Source organism: Muscardinus avellanarius, assembly GCF_963383645.1.
Source record: "Muscardinus avellanarius genome assembly, chromosome: 3".
NCBI lineage: Eukaryota > Metazoa > Chordata > Mammalia > Rodentia > Gliridae > Muscardinus > Muscardinus avellanarius.
Genome location: NC_137788.1, coordinates 19,010,145 through 19,025,748, shown reverse-complemented (window position 1 = coordinate 19,025,748; position 15,604 = coordinate 19,010,145). Strand labels below are relative to the sequence as shown.

Sequence of the window (15,604 nt, the reverse complement as noted above, 5' to 3'; positions counted from 1 at the left end):
TAATCCCCGCGCTTGGGAGGCAGAGACAGGAGGATCACGCAGGTTTGAAGCCAGCCACGCGCACTGGCTTAGGAGACCCTGTTTCCAAATAAAATGTCAAAATAGGTCTGGGAGTGTAGCCCGGAGGTAGAAGGGCTTCCAGGAACCCCAGTACAAAAAAAAAAAAAAAAAATTCTCCAGGAGATGCTGGCCTGTTACCGACGGGCTCAGTCCTGTGGGGGCAAGTCCACTCGCGACCGGGAGCCTCAGAAAGATGGGGCAAAAGGCAGGTGGAGTTCTGCAGAAACTTATCTGCAGCAATTCTTTCCCCTCTATGAATTCCCTAAGTTTTTAGGTACGGCGCTTGGGAAAGAATCTGAGGTGGACAAAGGCTTCTTGAGCCAATGACACTTTATTACAAAAACTCCAAGAAATTTATACCTTTCACCAGTAAAGTTAATAGTAAGAGGAGAGGGAGGTGGGTGTAATCATTGTGAAATAATAATGAATGACATGTAAACAAAGGTAATAAAACTAGTCCTTCAGCTGGCTGTTGATCTTCGAGAGATTGACTCCTGACTCCTGATTCTTTTCCAAGGTCTTTGCAGATAAGCAGTCCCAGGGGGCCACTTCCCAAAATAAACAAGCATGGCCAAGGCTTGGGGGTTTCTCGGGGAATCTTCTTTGGCTCTCTTGGAACTTTCCATCTTTTGGGCTCAGTTCATATAGCAAGTGTGGGGAGACGTGGTGATTCAGGTGGATGTGATAAAGTTTCTCCAGGTGTTGGCATTTTTATCTCCTAAATCTGAAAGCTTAAGCAAACTCACAACACAGTTTTGCAGACAAAATACCACAAACAACACCACAAAGTTCTTGGTTTTAATTGTCAGATGTATTTCCTTAACTGCTGAGCACTCTTCTTTAGACAATAAGCCTATTAAAAGTCTAACCATCTTTAATAATCCATTTCTCTGTCACAAACCCTCTGCAACCTGCTTCTAACTTTCTAATTCCTTTCTCTCCCAGTTGGGACTTTCTTATGATAAGCTCTTCTTCATGCAAAAATGCTTTTCTTACTCTTACACGGTATTTCCTTTCCTTCATACATATATATTTAGAACGTCTGTCCTTTATTTTGTCATATTCATTAACCATGCGGTCAGCCTCTCTGTCTTCAGGAATATTTACACTGGGCGTAAAAGTCACCAATCTTTCTCCTTGAGTCTATTGTATTTGGGCAACTAAGTTGTTTATCAACTAAATTGCTTTAAGGTCACACACAAGGTTTTTATCTTCTCTGTCTCTAGGCAGGATCTCAAGGGTAAACAAAGTTTCCTTAAACTGAACTACCTTACCGGAGTTAATAGCTTAACCTAAGTTAGTGATAGTGAGGGTCAGAGACCCTTTGTAATTGCTGCAGCTGGAATGCTTATCACAGCATCTGAATTCTGGCCAGTTTTTATTGTTATTGAGCAGAGCCAAGGACGTTTAGGCAAATTATTAGAGAGTTTATTTCCACGGACTCAGTTTCTATTTATAGTCCTGATTTCACATCACTGGAGCAATTCGTGTAGAAAGTTAAAAGGAATCATTAATAGTCATGAAGGGTAAAAGTGGGGGATATTTTGGCCAGAGACGATACCTCTTTCTCAGGGCTTTTTGCCGATTAACTATGTGGAGTGGGGGGTCTCAACACATAGATGCCGAGGCAGCAGGATGTCTTGGCACTGGCCTGGATCACAGTCATGGTGGGTTGTATGCGGTGGTAAGTCATGGTTGGGCTCTGGGAGCATCTTTAAGGCAGAGGCCCCTGGATCTGTTGGTGGAGCTCATTTGCATGTGAGGGAAAGAGCCGAGGATGATCGCGAGGGTTTGGCCTGAGTGACTGAAAGTGGGGTACCACCAGCACCATGGGCACAGGCACGGGAAGCCCCAGAGCTGAGCCCTGGGCCTGCAGGGGGGTGTCCAGGTAGGAGGCAGCGGATGGCTCAGAGCTCAGGGCACAGGGGCACCCTATGAGAACAGGCATGGGAAGAGGCAGCCCAGAGCCGGGCCAGCCACCACTTCACCAACGCTGTTCCCTCTCTGCCTCAGTCGGTCATAGGAAGTGGCACCTGGGAGGCCATCAGCTCAGAAACCCCTGTGAAGTCCCCGAGGTTTGCCCTCCTCGACCTGGAGAAAGGAAAGTCCTATGTGTTCAGAGTGCGGGCCATGAACCAACACGGCATGAGCGACCCCTCGGAGCCCAGCGAGCCCATTGCCCTGAGCGGCAAGCCAGGTACCATGGGTGCACTGATGTGTCGGCATCTGGGGCCCAGGACCCAGGGCTGCGAGGAGGGAGCCCTGCCTCTTCTTGTCCCTGACCCATTCCTCCCCTGAGGAAGCCCATGCAGCCTGGAGAGGGCCTGAGCAGCCCTGTTCCCTCCTGCAGGGGCGGAGCTGACCCACAGACACCTCCACTTGGTCTCCTCCAAGCTTCAAACCTTGCTGTCCCGCCTGCCAGACCCCTGGTTCTGGGGCCCTGGCTCTTGCTCCCACCCCAGCTCCTTCCAGTGCCCCAGCTGCAGCTCCATCGTGGCCCTGTCCCCATGGCCCCTTCCTTCTCTGAAGCCTCGGATCCTGGCCTCTTTGCTCTTTGGTTAGCTCAGATCAGATGGTTCTGACCATTGGCTCAGTCCTTAAAGGAACTGGTGGCCGCAGCACCGTCCAAGAAAGACCCTGGCTGCTGGTCCCATGTTGATGGTTTCACACCCTAGATTTGCTCTGATTCAATGCATAGCACGTATGAAGGAGCTGGCGGGCAATGGGTGTCTTTCTTTAATTCCAGTCTGATTAACATTTGGCTTTGGTTTGAGGCCTTGCTGGTAAGTGGTTTGTGATTAGATATGGACAAAGTCTATAGGCCTCAAAGCAAAGCTCTGTACAGTCCAGAAAAAGAGGAGAGGAGAGGAGAGGAGAGGAGAGGAGAGGAGAGGAGAGGAGAGGAGAGGAGAGGAGAGGAGAGGAGAGGAGAGGGAAATAAAGACATTTCTTTGTATTGTAAAGGTAGATTTATTGTACGAAATGAGAAAAATACAGAAAAGGCGAAAGAAAGAAATAAGGAAGAAAAGAAGAAAGGAAGGATGGAGGGAAGGAAAAAGAAAGGAAAGAAGGAAGGGCCCCCACCCGCCCCCGCTCCCCTCAGGCCCAGAGGCTGTCGTTGGTGACAGGCCCTCCTGAGCCTGGACCATCTACTTCTCGGTACCTGCCCTGGCCCAGGCAGAGGCTGGCTCAGAGCAAGTGTTCAGCGCATCTTAGATACTGGGTTTAGTCTTCTTCTGTTGATTTTTTGGGGGGGCGGGGTTGTACTGGAGTTCCTGGAAACCCTTCTACCTCCAGGCTACACTCCCAGACCTATTTTATACATTTATTTGGAAACAGGGTCTCTTAAGCCAGCGAGGCTGGCTGCAAACCTGTGCGATCCTCCTGTCTCCACCTCCCAAGCGCAGGGATTACAAGCGTGCGCCACCACGCCTGGTGCTTCTTCTGTTGATTTTGAATCACTACCAGAAGACAAAAGAGGTGTTCAGAGGGAGAAGGAACTCACAGCTCTGGAGTTCTGGGGACAGCACAGGTTTAAAGGTGATGGCTGGTGAGAAGTGAGGGTTGAAGGCATGAGATCAACAGGACCTTCAGGAACAGTAAGAAAGGAGAAAAATGGGAGACAGTCAAGAAAAAAAAGGCTTGGATGAATCCCACATTTGAGGCAAAAGGAAGACAGGCAACCTCCAAAGAATGTTTAAGGAGCTTAAGTAAATAGTGAACTAAGTAGATCTGTATACCTGCTATGCATCCAGACAACCAGCTCTCTGTCCATCCCTCTATCCATCCACCCATACATACATACAACCATCTATCCATCCATCCATCCATCCATCCATCCATCCATCCATCCGTTCATACATACACATATATACACATACAACATCTATCCATCCATCCGTTCATACATACACATATATACACATACAACCATCCATCCATCCATCCGTTCATACATACACATATATACACATACAACCATCTATCCATCCATCCGTTCATACATACACATATATATACATACAACCATCCATCCATCCATCTATCCATTCATCCGTTCATACATACACATATATACACATACACCCATCCATCCATCCATTCACCCAACCAACCATTTACCAAATCATCCATTTAGTAAATCATGGTAGCCTGAACCTAAGGGGCTTAGCCTCAGGGAATCTGAAAGCCAGTAGAAAAGTTTCAAGGAAAGAAAATAAAGTTTTATTGAGACTGAAGATAAGGACTGGGGAAAGCTGTCAGATTTGCTGCCTTCTGCGAAAGAGATTGAAGGGAGGGACTGTGAGTGAGACCCTATTGCTTGAGTGAGGAAGCAGGTGCTCAGGGCAGGAGAGTCCTGGGCGCACTTCTGGACCTGGGAAACTGTGACTCAAAGTCCCTCCCCTGGGCCGCCCCAGAACCCTTGCGCTGCCCCCCCCATTGCTGCGTGGCTCCCCCACCTCTCCTCCTGCTCTCCCTGCTCCAGGACCTGTCAGAGCCACAACACAGAGCCCTCTCTGCCTGCGTTTCTGTTTTCCAGCTACTCTCCCTCCCCCCGCTCACGTGCAAGCTTTCCGAGACACGCAGACCTCTGTTTCCCTGACCTGGGATCCTGTGGACGGTGGCGAGGAGCTGCTGGGTTATTACATCTACTCCCGGGAGGTGGGGTCATCTGAGTGGCACACAGTTAACAACAAACCCATTCAGGACAGCAAGTAAGTCAGTCTTACCCCTCCTGCAGTGGCGCAGCCCCGAAGCCTACCACTCGCAGGAATTACCTGGAGTAGGCACTATTCTAAGCTCTAGAGTTTGGGTTTTTTTGTTTTGTTTTGTTTTGTTTTGTTTTTATTCTACCTCTGAGGTACATCCCCAAACCTATTTTAGTATTATTTTTTCTTGAAACAGGATCTTGCTAAATTGCTGAGGCTGGCCTCGAACCGGCGATCCTCCTGTCTCAGCTTCCCAACTACTGGGATTACAGGCATGCGCCACCATGCCGGGCTTGCTCTTTCGTATTTCGTGTCCTCTATCTCTAAGCTGTAATGCTGCAATTAGGACAATTATTTTTACTGTCATTTTGCAGATAGGGAAGCTGAGGCACAGGGAGTGTAGGTAACCGGCCTAAACGCCCATCGCTAGTAAGGGAAGAAACCGGGACATGGGCCCAGATGGCCTGCTAAGGGCGTGTGTCTGCAGGAGGGTGACAGAGATGGCCGCGGGCTGAGAACAGCCCCCTGCAAAGGAAGATGAGCTGCAGGAGAAGGGAGAAAGGGGTGCGCATAGTGGGTTCATCAGGAAGAGACGGCAGGAGGAGGAGGATTTTCTCCAAGCCAGGGTGCCTTTGTTTGCCTTTGGCTGACAATTCTTTGGCAGGGAGGGGGGAACGGGGGGGGGGTCTTTAGAAGGACACCATGTTACCGCGTGATGGCGCACACTTGTAATCCCAGTACTTGGGGAGGCTAAGACAAGAGGGTCGCAGGTTCAAGGCCAGCCTCAGCTACTTAGTGAGGCTGTCCACAACTCAGTGAGACCCTGTTTCAAAATAAAGAATGAAAAATCGAGCTGGGGGTATAGCTTGGAGGTAGAATGCACCTGGGTTCAATCCCCAGCACCACAAAAACAAAGAAGAAGAAGAAAAAAAGGACGCTATGCTTTTGAATCACAGCATTCAACAGCCACTTCTTCAAGGACGAGGCCCAAAGTCCTGGAGCTGTGACACATAGCTCTGGGTCGGGGTGGCTGCCTTGCCGTGTACCTTTTCAGTGTGCACGTACCTTCCCGGCGGTCTCTGGAAGAGCAGACATCCTCCACGCCGTCCATGGCACCTTCAGCCATCATGAATGGGTCAGGGGTCTTTTTTCTTTTTTTCTTTTTTGCGGTACTGGGGATGGAACCCAGGGGCATTCTACCTCCAATCTACACCCCAGCCCTATTTTTTATTCTTTATTTTGAAACAAACAGGGTCTCACTGAGTTATAAAGGGCCTCACCAAGTAGCTGAAGCTGGCAGCAAACCGCAATCCTCCTGTCTCAGCCTCCCAAATGCTGAGATTACAAATGTGTGTCCCCACACCCAGCTCAGATTTTATTTTTTATTTTGAAACAGAGTCTAAGTTGCTGAGGCTGACCTCAAATATGTGATCCTCCTGCCTCAGCCTCCCAAGTACTGGAATTACAGGCGTATGCCACCACACCTGCCTCGGGACAATATTTGAGGGGAAGAACTGGCCCAGAACTCTCAAATCCTATTGCGCTGGTGATCATTTATCCTACAAGATGGTTCTGGAGAGTTCAGGAAGTCTCTCGGCTGCTAGGCAACCCTGAAAGCTACTCTCTTCTCTCCCAGGTTTTCCGTCCCGGGGCTGAGGGCAGGGAAGGAGTTCGAGTTCTGTGTCAGGTCGGTGAGCGAGGCCGGGGTAGGAGAGAGCTCAGCCCCCACCGGGCCCATCAGAGTCAAGCAGGCGCTGGGTGAGTACAGGGGCAGGTGCGGCCCGCCAGCCTGGGGGCCCCTGGGCTGGGCGGGAGCTGGGCTTTTAGGCACATCTGGGAGGGTCTGATTCCCGGGCCCAGTAGCTGCCCCATCTCCCTTTCCTTTGAGGATGGAGTAGCAAGGGCCTGGGGCCACAAGACACAGTGATCCTGGTCAGTTCTCAGGGTGGGAAGGTCCACGTACCTGAGGCTCAGGTGCCCCCCAGGGGGGCAGATGCTGCAGCTCAGGGAGAACCCCTGGGGCAGGGAGAGCGCCCCAGGGGAGGCTCCTGGCTCCACCCTAGTAGGGAGCAGCAGCCCTCACCTCCCGCCTCCCACAGCCACTCCCTCCGCCCCGTACGACTTTGCCCTCCTACACTGCGGGAAGGACGAGATGGTCATCGCGTGGAAACCACCCAAGCGCCGCGGCGGAGGCAAGATCCTGGGCTACTTCCTGGACCAGCATGACTCGGAAGGACCGGACTGGCTCCCCGTCAGCCAGCAGCCCGTCCCAAGCCGGGTCTGCAAGGTGAGGCCGCTGCCTGTGAGACGGTGGGCAAGGCTGGGGCCTCGGGTCTGAAGGAGGCCTCCAGGCCACTGGCCCCCGCCAGCCAGCAACCATCAAGGGGGACCACGCGGACAGCTCTGTCAAAGCTCCCGTGGCTCCTGCTCCAGATCTCCGCCAGCTGAGATGCCTCCCCCCTCCCACACCCCCCTCCCACACCCCCATACCCCACCACACCCCACACCCACACCCACACCCACCCCAGTCCTACCCAGCCAGGCCTTCACTGGCTGTCTTCCGCCTCCTGCAGGTTCGTAACCTCCGCGAAGGCCACTTCTATGAGTTTCGTGCCCGGGCGGTAAACTGGGCAGGTGTTGGAGAGCTATCAGCGCCCAGCGGCCTGTTTGAATGCAAAGAGTGGACGATGCCCCAGCCAGGTGAGAGGCCAGGAGAGCTGAGGTCCAGCGCCTGCCCTGCTGCACGGTGAGCTAGCCAGACACTCCTGTCAGACTCACTCAGTGAGACCCTGCGGCCTTGCGTCTCCACCCACTGACCCTGCAATCCCTGATACAGGCCATTGTAAGCTGGCTTTAGAGGACCCCTGACAGGGCCATCCTGTGCCTGCACCCCAGCACAAACCATCCCCTACCAACACACCAGAGCTCTGACTCTAGCCACGGACCAGCCAGGATGACACACTCATCCCAGTTGCCTAGGACTTTCCCAGCTTACCACCGAAAGTTCCCAGTCCCTGGAGTCCCCCGGATCCTGGACAAACGGGAATAGTCAGCTGACCTCCACGCTGCTCCCGTGACCCCAAAGCTTGTTCACAAATGAGCCCCTGCCCCCCCCCCGGCAGGAACAACCCCAGCCTCCAGCACCCTGCCCAGCTCAGACCTATTTCCCACATAACACTTGGACTCTGTGGTGGGTAATTACAATGCATGGTGCTTTTACCAGCAAGAATTATCAACAGCGCGTGTTTATAGGGTACTTACTATGCACCCAGACACATCCCATAAATTATCTCACTAAGATGGAGGTGGGGGATGCAGGCCTGTAATCTCGGTACTCAGGAAGCTGAGACGGAATCACAGGTTCCAGGCCAGCCTCAGCAACTTAGTGAGGCCCTCAGCAATTTAGCATGACCCTGTTCCAAAATAAAAAATAAGAGGGCTGAGGGTATAGTTCAGAGATAGAATGCCCCTGGGTTCCATCCCCAGTACCAAAAAAAAAAAAATTCTCACTAATGTTTACAACACTAAGAACAGAAGAACAATTATTATCCCCATTTTACACATGAAGAGACAGGAACACAGAGGTCTAGTAACACACACACACACACACACACACACACACACACACACATCACTAGAAAGGGTGGGGCTGGTCTGGCTCTGCCCTTGCGCTGACCCCTGGCCTAGGGTTGGGAGGAAAGGTCAAGGTCAGGAAAGCTCCCCAGAGGAGCTGATGCTGAGCACATTTTGAAGAGTCAACCCTATTTCAAGACTGGAGCCAACTTTGTCATGAAGCCACAGCTGGCCAGGTTTGGTAGTGACCAACAAACTGACCAGTTGCTGATGGGCCACCAGCTCACTGCCCATCTGGCTGGCTGGCCGCTGGCCCGGCTGCCCAGCCCACATCTCTGCCCCACCTCTCCCCCTCTCAGGCCCTCCGTATGGAGTGCGGGTGTCTGAGGTGCGGGCCACCTCCCTGATGTTGCAGTGGGAGCCCCCACTATACACGGGGGCCGGGCCAGTCACGGGCTACAGCGTCAGTGTCCAGGAGGAAGGCTCTGAGGAATGGACGCCAGTCACCCCAGACCCCATCTCGGGTACACACTTCAGGGTGAGTTCCCACCCCATCAGGGCTCAGCCAGCTGGATGCTCTGAGATGCTGAGATTTTGCAGAGTCAGCCTGGGCTGGACAGCCGGCCAGGGGAGCCACACAGGACGGATGGCGGCTCCTCTTCCCCACGTGGCCGGCCTGGGCAGACGGCCTCGGGGACTTGGCTCAGATCTCACCTGGAGAGGGTTGGCCACTCCATTATTCACTAATCACTTTTCGACACCTGCTCAGTGCCAGGTCTGGACCATGTCCTAGACATAAAAAGCTAAACAAGCCACAGTGATTGGGTGACAGGCAGTCGCCATGCTGCCGCTGAGATGTGTCCCTGGGATTCTGGGAACACAAGCCAGGAGTTTCATTGCTGTTTCCTGGGAGCCTTGCGTGTGCCCAGCCGAGAGGCGGAGCCAGCATGGGAGTCAGCTAGACCTGGGCGGGGTGCGGGGCCCAGCTAGGGCAAAGGCAGGGAGGGGCAGTGGCCGGGCACCCTGAGGGAGCCTCGGCGCAAAGGGGTCTATTCAGGAGCCAGAGGAGAGAAGGTGAGGGAGATCAGAAGACACTAGTCCTACGTGCCAAACCTTAAACTTGACCCTGAGTGCTGTTGAAAGATCCCAGCAGCATCGGGTGAGCAGAGAGATTGGAGAGGTTGGTCCAGAGCAGAGATGCCAATTAGGAAACTGTCAGGCTGATGCAGGTGAGGAGAAATAAAGTGTCAATCAAGGTGTGGCTAGGCCACGTTGAAAAGAACACTAGGGACCCAGGCTTGGTGGCACACACCTATAATCCCAGCACTTGGGAGGCTGAGACAGGAGACTAGTAGGCTCAAGGCCAGCCTCAGCAGTTCAGCAAGGTCCTGGGCAATTTAGCTAGACCCTGTTTCCAAATTTAAAAAATAAAATAAAATAGGGCTGGGGTTGTAGCTCAGAGGTACAATGCCCCTGGGTTCTAGCCTCAGCACCCAAACAACAACAAACCACAAAAACCACTAGAGAAATAAAATGATCAGAACTTGGAACCTGGAGATTGGATGGGGAGGAGGGCTCAAGCAAAGGATCCCAGCATTCGGGAGGCTGAGACCGGAGGATCGAAATTCACCAACAGCCTCAGCTACTTAGTGAGACTCTCTGCAACTTAGTGAACCCCCGTTTCAAAAATAAAAAATATATAGGGCTGGGGGTATAGCTTGAAGGTAGAATGCCCCTGGATTCCATCTCCAGTACCACAAAAAAAAAAAAAAAAAAAAAGGAAAGGAAAGGATCCGGGCCTGTCTCTGGGCTGTTGGACGGAAGGCAGTATCTGTGGAGGGACAGGGACATAGGAAGGAACGGGTTTTCTTGTCCAGAGTTGGAGGATGAGCTCGGCTTTGCTCAGGTCCCGCAGCAGTGTCGGGGAGGTGGGGTGGACCTGATGGAGAGGCCCACTGAAAGGCTGGGACTCAGAGAGGGATGTGCCCCAGCCTGCCCCAGCCTGCCCAGCTCAGGAGGGCGCGCCTTTGCCATCCTGAGCGTCTGCTCCTGCCCCCACTTCCAGGTGTCTGACTTGCAGCCGGGAAAGACCTATGTGTTCCAGGTGCAGGCCGTGAACTCCGCCGGTCTGGGGCAGCCGTCGGTGCCCACTGACCCCGTGCTCCTGGAGGACAAGCCAGGTGGGATGGCTGGGCAGTGCCGGCTGGACAGTGCCGGGCTGGGCCGTGGAGGAGGGTGGAGCTCCGGGGGGTGGAAAGCATGAGGATCTCAGGACAGGACTGCTGGGCTCTTCTCCCGCCAGCCACCGGCTTCCTGCCGCCCTCCCCTCCCCCACCCACTCACTTCTGGATCTAGGATACAGTAACACCTTTTCTGTAGGATTTCACAGTGTCTTCCTATGCCATATGCATGAACTCAAGCAACCCTTAGAGATTTCGGGGGAGAAGAGTACTAGAGATTGACCCCAGGGGTGTTCCACCCTCCACCCCAGTCCTTTCTATTTTTTATTTTGAAACGGAGTCTTGCTAAGTTACTGACGGTCTCACGAGCTTGCCGAGGATCTTGCTAAATTGCCGAGGCTGGCCTCAAGCCTGCAATCCTCCCATCTCAGCCTCTCAAATGCTGGGATTGCAGGTGTGCTCCACAACACCTCACTCTTTTAAATAATGGTCCTTTCGATGCCGGCCGGCTCCAGCCCAGACACCAGCGTGGCCTCGCCCGTCCTGCAGTCACCGTCCCTGGGGCTCCTCCCACCACACATGCCAGAGGTCATGCAAGGTCCTCAGGCTTCCGGATGGACTCCGTGTGGCTCAGGGAGGCTGAACGCCAGGGCGCACGGCTAGCACGTCACAGAGTCGCTCGGCCCCCTAACTATAAAGCACAGCCTCTTCCCATGCTTTTCACTATCCATTCACCCAACCAATATGCAGTGATGCCCCCATTGCACCAGGGATCCCGCAGTGCATGAGAAAACAGGTCTCCATCTGTGCTAGGGGAGGAGGCTCAGGGAGTGTGCAGGAGCGGACAAGAAGACTACTCCAGGAGGAAGCCCGTTAAGACGGTGGCGCACACCTGTAACCAGCACTCAGGAGGCTGAGACAGGAGGATCGCAGATTTGAGACCAGCCTCAGCAACGTAGTGAGAACGTTAGCAATTTAGTGAGACCCTGTTCCAAAATTTTTTTAAAAAAATTTAAAGGGTCGGGGGTGTAGCTCAATGGAGGAGCACCCCCTGGGTTCAATCCTCAGTACCACACACACCAAAAAAATGGATGGATGGATGGATGGATGGATGGATGGATGGATGGATGATAGATATAGATAGATGGAAAGAGATAGATAGATAGATAGATAGATAGATAGATAGATAGATAGATAGAGCGTATGCTGCGGTAGGTTCCGCGGCTGTAGCCAGGGCAGTCAGGGACAGCATCTCTAAGGAGGTGACATCTGAGCCCAGGTCATGCAGGGCCTCAAAGGCCACAGCAGGGAGGCTGGGTCCACGATGCCACCCAAGGGCGGCGGGCTCTGAGCTGGGGTGCGTGGTGACCTGGTGACCTCTGCTGAGTCTCGTCCTCAGACGCCCAGGAGATCGAGGTCGGCGTGGATAAAGAGGGCCGCATCTTCTTGGCTTTTGAAGCCCCCGAGGCCCCCGACTCCTCGGAGTTTCAGTGGTCCAAAGACTACAAGGGTCCGCCAGACCCGCAGCGGGCCGACATAGAGGAGGAAGTTAACAAGTAAGTGGGGGGCGGCCACCCAAGGGCCCGAGGTGGGCGGCGAGCCACGTGGCGGGCTGCATGGATGAGGGGCTGCACGGGCTGCCTGGGCCTCCGCAGCGGGCACCGACCGCACCCAGAAGTGAGAGGCGGCGCCGAGGGGCTGAAGGGGCCGCATTCTTTTGCAGTTTCTTCTTCCATGAGGAATTGATGTGGTCTGCCTCCATCCTCCCAAGGAGATGCTCAGATTTTGGTTTCTAACCTGAGTGCCAGTGACTTGGCCCGGCACTTTCTCTGGACTCAGCTTCACTGATAAAATGAAGGGTTAAGCCAAGCATAGTGGTGCACGCTGTGTGTGTGTGTGTGTGTGTGTGTGTGTGTGGTACTGAGAGTAGAACCTGGGGATTTTCTACCTCCGGGCTACACTCCCAGACCTATTTCTTTATATTTTATTTGGAAACAGGGTCTCACTAAGTAGCCGAGAGCCTCACTAAGTAGCTGAGGCTGGCTTCGAACCTGTGTGATCCTCCTGTCTCAGCCTCCCAAGCGCGGGGATTATAAACGTGCACCGCCACAGCCGGGCTGAGACAGGAGGATCATGGTTCACGGCCAGCCTCGGCTACTTAGTGAGGCCCTTTGCAACTCAGTGAGACCCTGTTTTAAAATAAAGAATAAAAAAATGGGCTGAAGGTGTAGCTTGGAGGTAGAATACCCCTGGGTTCCAGCCCCAGAACCACGCACAAAAGAAATGAAGAGTTAAAGAGGTGACCACCAGAGCCCCCGTCCAATCCCCCCGTGTCTCGCTCCTCCTCCTCGAGCGGCTCCCGGCTGGCTGACCTGAGCCCTGGAAGCAGACGGGATGGAGAACGGCCACGGCCATAGTGGACTTCGTGCCGAGAGCCCAGCTGACGGGCCAGGGGAAGCTCCAGACCAGAGGGAAGCCGCAGGGGCACCGCCCCCGCTTCCTGGCCTGGTTGGGGTCTGGAATGAGGCGCGGGCCACCAGAGCCAAGATGCCCCAGTTCCCAGGCCACCAACGCATAAGGCCAAGGAGCCCCCACAGCCTCCGCTCTCCTGTCTGGCAGGTCCAAGGTCATCCTGAAAGAACCTGACCTGGAGGACTTGGGCATCTACTCCGTAGTAGTAGAAGACGCTGATGAAGATATCTCTGCGAGCCACACATTGACCGAGGAAGGTAACGCTCCCCGACACCTCCTAGGAACCAGAGCCCATCCAGGGTCCACACACAAACAGCCACGGGGCTGACACGGAGCCGCAACCTTGAGTAAAGCGGAGATCACCCACCCTGTTGGTCAGTCAGTCAATGAATTTCTACACCCCACATGTCAGGCGCTGTGTGCACCCCAGGGGTTGTGTCAGTGAACTCAATAGGCAGAAGTCCTGCCCAAGCCGAGCGTCGTGGCGCACGCTTATGATCCCAGCATCTGGGAGGCTGAGACGGGAGGATCACGGTTCGAGGACAGCCTCAGCTACTTAGTGAGGCTCTTTGCAACTCACTGAGACCCTGTTTCAAAATTCAGAATAAAAAGTAGCGGCCGGGCATGGTGGCGCACACTTGTAATCCCTGCGCTTGGGAGGCAGAGACAGGAGGATCGCGCAGGTTCGAAGCCAGCCGCGCACGCGGGCTTAGGAGACCCTGTTTCCAAATAAAAATGTAAAAATAGGTCTGGGAGTGTAGCCCGGAGGTAGAAGGGATTCCAGGAACCCCAGTACCACAAAAAAAAAAAAAAAAAAAATAGCGCTGAGGGTGTAGCTCAGAGGTAGAATGCCCCTGGGTTCCATCCCAGTACCGAAAAAAAAAAAAAAAAAAAAAAAAGAACCCTCCCCAGCAGAATTCACATTCTTCTTGTCTCTCTGGTTTTCCCACTTTGGATAAGAGCAAAGATCCCAAAATTAATTTGCTTCCTTCTATAGCATACAAAAGATAAGAATGCAAAAGTTAATCAGACTGCCGGGCGTGGTGGCGCACGCTTGTAATCCCTGCGCTTGCAGGCTGAGACAGGAGGATCGCACAGGTTCGAAGCCAGCCTCGGCTACTTAGCGAGGCTCGCAGCAACTTATGAGACCCTGTTTCCAAATAAAATATAAAATAGGTCTGGAAGTATAGTCCGGAAGTAGAAAGCCTCTGGGTTCCACCCCAGTACCACAAAAAAAAAAAAAAAGTTAATCAGACTGTAAACAGTAGTTGTTCCTAGGGAATGAGGTTGACAATAGGGAGCAGGAAGGACGTGGCTAACCAGAGCATGTCCCCTCTCAGACCTCCGTCCTTCATCTGTCCAAGGGGGTGATACTCCCTGGCTGCCCCATCTGAAATGATGCCGTTACACATACAACTAGGTGATTCTGTGCAAAGCTGAAACCATCCACAGAGCGAGGAGGAGATATATCTAGATAGATAGATAGATAGATAGATAGATAGATAGATAGATAGATATAGATATAGATAGATATAGATAGATATAGAGATATATTTTTTTTATCTGGGGTCTGGGGATGGAACCCAGGGGCGTTCGACCTCCAAGTTACACCCTCTGCCCCTATTTTTTATTCTTTATTTTGAAACAGGGTCTCACTAAGTTGCAGAGGGCCTCACTAAGTAGCTGAGACTGGCTTCGAACCCGGGCGATCCTCCGGTCTCAGCCTCCCGAATGCAGGGATTACAAGCGTGAGCCACCACGCCAGGCGAGGAGGATTTATATTTTGATGGGGCACCTGTCGGGAGTCCTGACTCACTGTGCTACAAACTCTGGGACTTCTCAGGGGAAATGAGGCCTGGGCTCTGGCCCTGCCAATTCACCCTGCAGTACATGTTTACTGAGCACATGCTGGGTACCAGGCAGTCATGTAGGTCCAGAGCTCAGCTCAGCAGGGGATAAAAACCTAACACAAAGAAGCTTTCAGCCAACAAGGCAGTCCCCAGGCGGGCTCCTGTGGACAGAAGTCCTCAGTGCCAGACAGCACGCTACAGTGGGCTCATAACGGGGCTCAGGAGCCCGTGGGCCTGGAGTGCTGCGGGGGAACAGTGTCCCTCGCCCACAGTAGAATGTGAGGACTACTACTGGCACGCAGTAGGTGCTCCTCCGGGGAGCCTGGCACACAGTGAGTGCTCCTGGGGGGGTGGGGTGATCAAGGCCTAGAAGGGCTAGGAGAATAGGGAATCTTGGAGTAGCCAGCAGCAGCCCCACATCTCTCAATGCCCCAGGGCCAAAGCCCACACTGCTCATCACCCTCCCCTGCAGAGCTTGGGACCCCAAGTTGGGGGGCAGGGAGAGGGTTTCTTGGGACTTCACCCATCAGAGGACCCTAGGGTGGCTCTGGCCAGCCCCTCTGGCCTGGATAGCCCATTCTCTGTTTTCCTCCCTGCCCCAGAGCTGGACAAGCTGAAGAAGTTGAGCCATGACATCAGAAACCCAGGTAAGTGTCCAGGCCGCCAGCCTGGCGCCGCCCCTAAGGCCCAGGCCAGGCCCAAGAAGAGCCCAGTCCACTGGAGAGCCACGGGGAACAGGGCGGAGGATGGGGAGCCACAG

The 15,604-nt window shown here is 53.5% G+C and overlaps 1 protein-coding gene across 1 annotated transcript in view; it reads left to right on the top strand.

Annotated features, from left to right (window-relative positions):
* MYOM3 (myomesin 3) overlaps positions 1–15,604 on the top strand; it is a gene marked incomplete at both ends in the record, with an annotated part of 48,514 nt that overhangs the window by 17,275 nt on the left and 15,635 nt on the right. Inside the window, 10 exons of the mRNA XM_080693059.1 lie at positions 2,074–2,257; positions 4,601–4,775; positions 6,406–6,527; positions 6,869–7,056; positions 7,343–7,469; positions 8,702–8,880; positions 10,408–10,522; positions 11,922–12,078; positions 13,142–13,251; positions 15,447–15,491. Of these exons, the coding sequence (XP_080549185.1) occupies positions 2,074–2,257; positions 4,601–4,775; positions 6,406–6,527; positions 6,869–7,056; positions 7,343–7,469; positions 8,702–8,880; positions 10,408–10,522; positions 11,922–12,078; positions 13,142–13,251; positions 15,447–15,491 (1,402 nt within the window). The remainder of the gene's footprint in view (positions 1–2,073; positions 2,258–4,600; positions 4,776–6,405; positions 6,528–6,868; positions 7,057–7,342; positions 7,470–8,701; positions 8,881–10,407; positions 10,523–11,921; positions 12,079–13,141; positions 13,252–15,446; positions 15,492–15,604) is intronic.